We start from the raw sequence: 7,743 nt of genomic DNA, 5'->3' as shown, positions 1-7,743 counted from the left end.
CACATCGTGGCCTATAACTTAGACAAACAAATCTGAGATAATAATAAATTTTCTAAAAAATAAATAAACAATATATTTAATTAATTTTTCTTAAAGAAACAGAATTAACATCATAAAAATTACGTGTAGGTGGATAGAATTTAGGTAATTTTTTAAATAAATTATAATAAATCAACAAAAGAAAATTGTTAAATATTTTAAATTAAAACATTTTAAAATTTATTAATTAATTTTTTTATACTTGTAAAACTTTTTTAAGCAAAAAAAAAATTATATTTTAAGTTTAATAAGTTGATGACTGAAGAACATTCATCACTGAAATTTATGCATCAATTTCTCAATGGCTGATTAAGTGTAGAGCAACCTAATTTATTAAATTTTAGTTACACACATCTTATATATATTCATCTTAGTTTTATTTATATGTAGAGAGGAAGAAGGGAAGGAAAAAAAAAGTCAACAGGTACAAAACGAGTCTTACTTAATTAACGTTAAGAATAAGAAAGCCACTTTAGGGACTATAGGTGTAAACTCTTATCCTTAAATAAATGTTAAACAGAAGAAAAAAAAAACTAAGTTGAATTACTTAGTGACGTCGATAATAAAAAATGATCTAACGATATAATTAATTTTCTTCCTGTAGAAGTAAAGAAAAAAATATATATATAATTATATCCCTTTTTGCGTGTATCTTTAACAGCATCTTCTCTGTCGAGAGGATATTTTACTTGCATTAACTTATCTTATTCATTATGCTATATTTAAAAATAGTATCATTACATTAGTGTCTTATACTAAAGTCATCTTAACAAATGCTTCTTTCTCACGGTTTCTGTATAAATAAGTATATAATTAATAAGAAAAGTTAAAGAAGAATCAGCAGATGCCAAAAATTGATTTTAAATCAACAACGAGTCGAGTTTATCGAACAGTAAGTGGAAGAAAGAAGGGAGAAGCAAGAGAAGGGGGTGAAACACAATTCTGGACAATATTGGTCGAGATTTGACCACCGTTTTTTATTCGATACTTTAAGAAAAACACCATCTGTGCATATTCCTTGTATATCTCTGAATGAACAGATAAAATTCCATTTTTTTTTTTTTCCTCTTCTTCTTCTTTTTTTTATCTTTAAAAGAGACAATTCAATATGAATCTTGCATTCCAAAAATAAAATACCGAGTAAATCACCCGATTTCATCTCTTGATATAAAATTGAAAATCGAAATGATTTTTATGTTTCATCAAAAGATAATGGAGAAAAATCATGTTAATCATTTTTCTTTTCTTTTTTCCCCGTCTGTACTTTGAGTTTTATGATAAGTACGATTAATTATTTTAGGAAAGAAAATGATTCTATTCGTGTGACTAAATCGTGTAGAATTCTTCTTAGACATTTACATGATGTTTCTATCACGTGAAGGTGTTCTGAAACGTAGCTTACAAAGCATTCTATTTATATATTTATACAATCGTTAGTACAATATAATTAATTAAAACAGATTAAAATTAATTCAAACTTTCAATAAATATACTTAAATGACAAAAGTATTGATGACAGATTAAAAATATTTATGTGTTTATAAATATAAAATGGTAGTAAATTAATTTTTAAATAAAAATTTAATTCATATATATTTTTTTTTGTTTGCAGAAATAACTATAGTTGTAAGTATTTATATACTGAGAAACTTCATTAATAAACTTATTTAATAGTAAATATATGTACTTAACAACATTAATATTGTAACATTAAAATTATTTTTTTCTTGCGTAAATTTTTTTTATTAAAAGAATGACTCTGAAACAAAAAAGGAACACGCATAAAAAAAACCTGAAGAGAAAATGGTATTATTTTAATAAAGGCAAAAAAATATTGATACAGAGCAAAGAGCAATCAGCTGAAATCAGGGGAGATATATGACAGCTATCAAACATAGGTACATTAACTTTCGTGCTTAGACACTGACTTATGTCTTAGCAATGTTTGTTCACCCCTCAGGCATTCGCGTCTTACTGACGTTACATTGACAGCTCTAGAAGTTAGATAAGGAGGATCTTAAGCCATTAAAGGATAGATCTAGTTTCTTCACTTATATATATATATATATATATATATATATATATATATACACACACACTCCATTGAGTTCTTACTATTCATGTCTGCAAGCAGTTATTCAATTTACAGATATGGAAAATGTATCCATAGCATCATCTATAGTAAATAACAAAGGTGATACTCTTCTTATAAACTTATGCATTTTTTTTTAATAATCAGCTTAAACTTTATGTTTCAGCATCCAAAAATTTTATTTTATTATTATTTTTTTAACATTAGAAACATGTTTATAAAACGGGTGTTTAAAGAAAAAACAAAATGAAATAAAATAAAATAAATTTCATCACAAATAATCAATTTTGAAAAAATGAAATTTATGTATTTTCCTTTTTTTTCCAATGCTTATGTTTCATTTTAATTATGACCCATTTATTATTTAATTTCGTTTCAATTTACTAAATTACTTAATTTTTCCAACCGTTTAATTTTAATCTATTTAATTATTAGGCAAAATGCTTGAAATATATTTAATCTGTTTAGAAGTTCTTTAGTTATTTAAACGATCCCATACCAAAAATTACAGACAAATTCAAGAGATTGTCCAGAAATTGCTGTTTTCTTTCTACGTTGATTAAGTAATTAAAGTTGAAATCACAAAAGAATAAAAGGAGTAAGAGGAGAGAGAGAGAGACAGAAGGAAAAAAAAACTGTGTTTCTTCCCATTATTTTTTAATAATGAACAAACAAAAATAATAATAAGTAAAACTAATTTATTACAATTTTTTTTTAAATCTTCTAATCAACTTAAAATGTATTTTACTCACCTTTTATTTTATTCTTTCCAATACGATTAACCTCATTTATTGTAATGTTTATACAATTTATTTAATTATTAACTGTTTTGTTTAATTTGTTTCTATTTTTTTTTTAAATATATATTTTATAATTAAATTTTACAATATTAAATGATGTTAGAGTTATTTTTAATCAAATATTTGTTGGTGTTTTAAACACATCGTGGCCTATAACTTAGTTAACCGTTCTCCACACTGAAACTGAGCGACAGAAAATACACTTAAATGACTTTTAAATCATCATGTATTTATGAATTTATAATACCGGATGGCTCAAAAGTAAGTTAACTAATTGTAAATCTTAATTTATTCAACCGTTATAAAAATTAAATATAAATGTTATAAAATTAAAATTACTTTTTGAATTGAATTTCTTAAAATTGTCAGTTTTTCCCTTTGGTAAAGAGAAGGACGAATCTTGTAAAATATGATCTTGTTCTTTTGTTATTTTGGAAAATTTTAAGGAAAAAATTTTTTTTAAAAAAATGTGCAAGTTATAAAACCAATTTTTTGAATTTACAAAAGAAATGGAGTTGAGATTAGAAAAATTTTGAATTTAAAAGAAAAAGAAATCACAGCTTATTTTTTAAATTTAAAACACCAAATTTACGTTTAGAAAACCCAGATTTTAAAAAAATATATAAAGTTTAAGGCAACAAAATTAGATTTAAAATTAAAATATACATATATATAATGTTATTTTTCCAATTATAAAATCAAATTTTTCACTTAAAAATTTTACAAATTCCAATATTATTATTATATATAATCACTTAGAAAATATCTTACTTAAAAATTAACTATCATAATTAAAATTTTTCCCTATTTAATTTATAAAAATGATAATTACTTAACACCATACTACGAATTCCTTCATATGTAAGAATTTACTAAAACGACGAAATTATTTTCTTTAATTTTTAAAACTTGATATTTATTCTGAAATTGCTATATATATATATAAAATTTAGAAAAATATTTTAATAAAATTTTTAAGAAATTTTATTTTCTTAATAAAACGAGAAATTCGAGTTTATATGATGTCGAATGTCAACATGTGGGGATGGGTTGAAGTGTCCCTTTATCATCTTTCCTCCCTGCATTGTGTTGCAAGTGGTCACTCAGGAGTCAGATAAGAGCATTTGAAAAGCTGACCATCCTAACGTTAAGTCGATTACTCTAACGCATGCTCAAAAGAAGTAAGTTTGATAGAGAAGTGCAACTGTACACGAGTATAGAAGAGAGGAGGAATAGGAGGAGGAGGAGGAGGAGGAGAGAGCGAGAGAGGAGAGAAAAAGTATATAACTCAAAGCTATATATTAATTTTTATAAACAAAAATATTAAGTAGAATTTACATTTTTATAATTCTATCGAGTCACATAAATATTTAAAAAAATGATTTCTGAAACGTCGTTTTAATTAAACAAAAATCAATCTCTCTCACTCTCCCTTGCTTCATTCTAGTTTGTTGTATAATTATCTCAAAGCATAGATTGATTCTGTTACTTAATTAATAATGCAAAATCGATATAATATAATCTGCATATGTTTGTTTCATAACGCGATACAGATATTAAAATTTTTTTTTCTTCTTTTCTCTTTTTCTGTGTTAATAAATATTTAAATATTCATTTTTGAGTATTATCGAGTGTATAATTTGACACACAATATTAAATAGTTTGTACGTTAATCGATAATTTCTGTTGCATTGCCTAGACATGGATAGATAATTATACATATTTATGCGTTATAGAAAAATCCTAATTTTTTTTTTACTAGTAATTTAATCAATTAATGCTTAATTTACATTTTTAATTTTGTTTTCTTCCTTTATTATTATATTTTGTACGAGTGTGTACTGAATAAACATGCGTGATAGACACTATACTTTGAAACTATAGTCAAATTCTTAAAAGAAATAGATTCTGTCGCATAATTTATATCTAATTTACATGAAATTATTGCGAAAATTTTATATGAATTTAATCATTTATAAAGTATAAATCTAATTATTATTTATTGCTACAGATTTTCTTCATTGTTTAAAATTCGAAATTATTTGCAAAAATTTTTATTATATTTAATTAAATTTATATATCTTACGAATTATTATGGTTATTTACTACAATTTTCTTTGTAGTAAATAACCATAATAATTCGCTGCATTATAATTCTCACACTTTTAGCAGCATGAATTTTGTTTAATTGACATATAACTAGACGATGTTAAAGTTTTATAATTCCTAGTGGATAGGACTTTAGATTACCTTTAATTTAATACAGGTTGCAGTTACAACTAATTTCTGCATAAATTTTATGATAGAATTTGAAATTTATCATCAGGTATCTCATTATTCTATACATAAATCTTACTCTTACTCCCACAGGGATGATAAATGTTTATTTTGTAAGCGTACTTCCTCACTGTATATCTTAACTTATATCAGATAAATACAAATAATAGGCTGGTCTTGATTAAATATTATTTAATTTATGAATTTAATGTTTTTTTTATTAATAGAGAATAAAATACTTTATGATATGTTTGTCGGTTCTTGTTATAGAAGAGTTAATTAGTAAGCCCCTTGATAAACTTTTTCAATAAAAAAAAATTTTAATTACAAAATGTTTTAAAAATTAATTCAAGTTAATGAAGATGAAAATATTTATTTAATTTCAATAAAAATAATTCAATTAAGTAAATAAATAATTAAGAAATCTACTAGAAAAGATCACTTAATTTTAAGCATTGCAGTGAAGCATCCTTCCTTTGATACACACTGTAATTGTATACTATTTTATACATTATTTCTTTAATTATTCAGACAAATTCATGAAAATATAATTAAATAACCGAGTTTTTCACGACAGACATAAATAAAATATAATATAGTACAAATGAAATTCATATTTTACGCCAATGTACACTACACACGATCTTACAGGGTTAATAGATCTGATAAAATATTTAAATATATATATATATATATATATTGTAAAATGAATAAATATATCAGGAAATAATTCTGACGTCTTTAAAAATCGCTTTAAAGTATTAAAACTTCTTGAACAGTAAACTAATTTAAATAATGGTGTGAGATAACAAATCTTTCAACTTAATATAATTAACCATATAAGTTACTTGAACAATGGCGAAGTTTCAATAAATTATAAATTTAATGAAGCAATTCATCTTGATTCGTATACTTAAATAACTAAAATATAAACAAAAGAAGCATTTTTAAATTTACAAAATTCAAAAATATTTCATATAAAAAAAAAGAAAGAAAGAAAAAAAAAATGGAGAAAAAAAAGTAAAAATATTTTCCAAATTTTCTCGAATTTATTTATTTATAATATTTTTTTAAGATAAATTTTAAGGTTTATTTAAAGTGCAAACTTTTTATTAATAGTAGAACATATTGTAAGGGTCAATATAATTTTTTTTTTATGTAGGTAGAAGAACAATTGATTAAGATATATACGTATATATAACGTCATAAAAATAAATATTCTTATACACATATACATGTATGTAGATATATATATATTGAAGTAAATAAAATTTATGGTACCAAAAAACATGGCAGCATCCAGATAAATAGGAAGAACGAAATAACTTCGTGAATAAAACATCATTGCAGTGGCTGCAATATCTACGCACCTTCAAGTTACAATACCTAAGCATTGACATGTTTAGTGTTTAAAAAAATCTTTTTTTAAGCTTTCCCCTCCTTCAAACTAGGATAGAATGTTTAAAATAAAATTCTTCTTTCTACAGAAAATAAAAAATATTAATAAAAGTCTTCCCCATCTATCTACATTTATATATATATTTTTTTACCGCGTAATATAACATGCTTAAAATAATTCTAAAAACGTTGAAAAATAAGAAAAAAAATGTGTTTTTTAAATATAGAATAAATGAATTATCAAATTTTTTAAAGTCTTATTTGTGTATTTTATAAGTTGCAGGTACTTACTTACCTGCGCTTTCTCCGATCGAGTTCATCACTTCGGTAAGAAAACATACAAGAAAATGAAGAAAGGGGAAAAGTAGATTGGGACGACGCTCCATGGCATCAGTCATTGTTCATCTGCCAGCACAAAAAAAGCACTTATTTAAATAACATAAATTTATTAAATTTTTTCGCCTCTACGTTGTGGCAACACCGTCGCAAACAGCAGTCGAAAGACTACAGACAACTGGCAGTGCTTCATGCGATCTGTGCGACACCTATCGCCAACCGGATGTTATATGCCAAGCTACTAGAGCGCCGCCTGCCAAGACCAAGAGAAAGCACTCTTTAATATTCCATCGTGACCGGTGTAGTGTGTGGCCCGACTGAATAGTTGATGATCTTGTGAGCACAATAGCACGGATATACGGTTATATATCACTATTTTGTGCGTGTCTGTGCCTAAAGGGACGAAGTTACCATGGTAGTACACAAAGTATAAAAGGGGTGGGATCATTTACCACAGGAAAAGGCAAAAAAAAAAAAAAAATTCCACTCATCGTTGCACATTCTATGACGTAAAGAATAGTCACGTACTGTGCAGTTGTTACTATGACGATTGTATAACGTGATACGAATCATCATACTGACCCCGTACAATCAACATGATAACAATGAAAATCATTCCCTTTTTTTTTAAATAACGAAAATTATTATGGGCTATATATTCTTCTCGAAACTATTTAGCATGCTGCCAATGATGAGAAATGCGAAGGAGAAAAAGAATTTAAGAGAGGAGGAGGGAAAGATATTTTACTAGGAAAATTGGATAGTTTTCGAAATGGAAAAACGGTATAAATATATATATAT

At 25.0% G+C, this 7,743-nt stretch overlaps 1 protein-coding gene across 1 annotated transcript in view; it reads right to left on the bottom strand.

The window, feature by feature from the left end:
• The window catches only part of LOC111624251 (titin-like), a 126,416-nt gene extending 119,277 nt beyond the window's left edge, over positions 1-7,139 (bottom strand). Inside the window, exon 1 of the mRNA XM_023367063.1 lies at positions 6,902-7,139. Coding sequence (XP_023222831.1) covers positions 6,902-7,004 — 103 coding nt within the window. The 5' untranslated portion in view covers positions 7,005-7,139. The remainder of the gene's footprint in view (positions 1-6,901) is intronic.
• Between the last annotated feature and the right edge of the window lie 604 nt (positions 7,140-7,743).

Source organism: Centruroides sculpturatus, unplaced genomic scaffold, assembly GCF_000671375.1.
Source record: "Centruroides sculpturatus isolate CEXI.00-Female unplaced genomic scaffold, Cexi_2.0 scaffold353, whole genome shotgun sequence".
Taxonomy (NCBI): domain Eukaryota; kingdom Metazoa; phylum Arthropoda; class Arachnida; order Scorpiones; family Buthidae; genus Centruroides; species Centruroides sculpturatus.
This window is presented reverse-complemented; position numbering and strand designations above follow the sequence as displayed.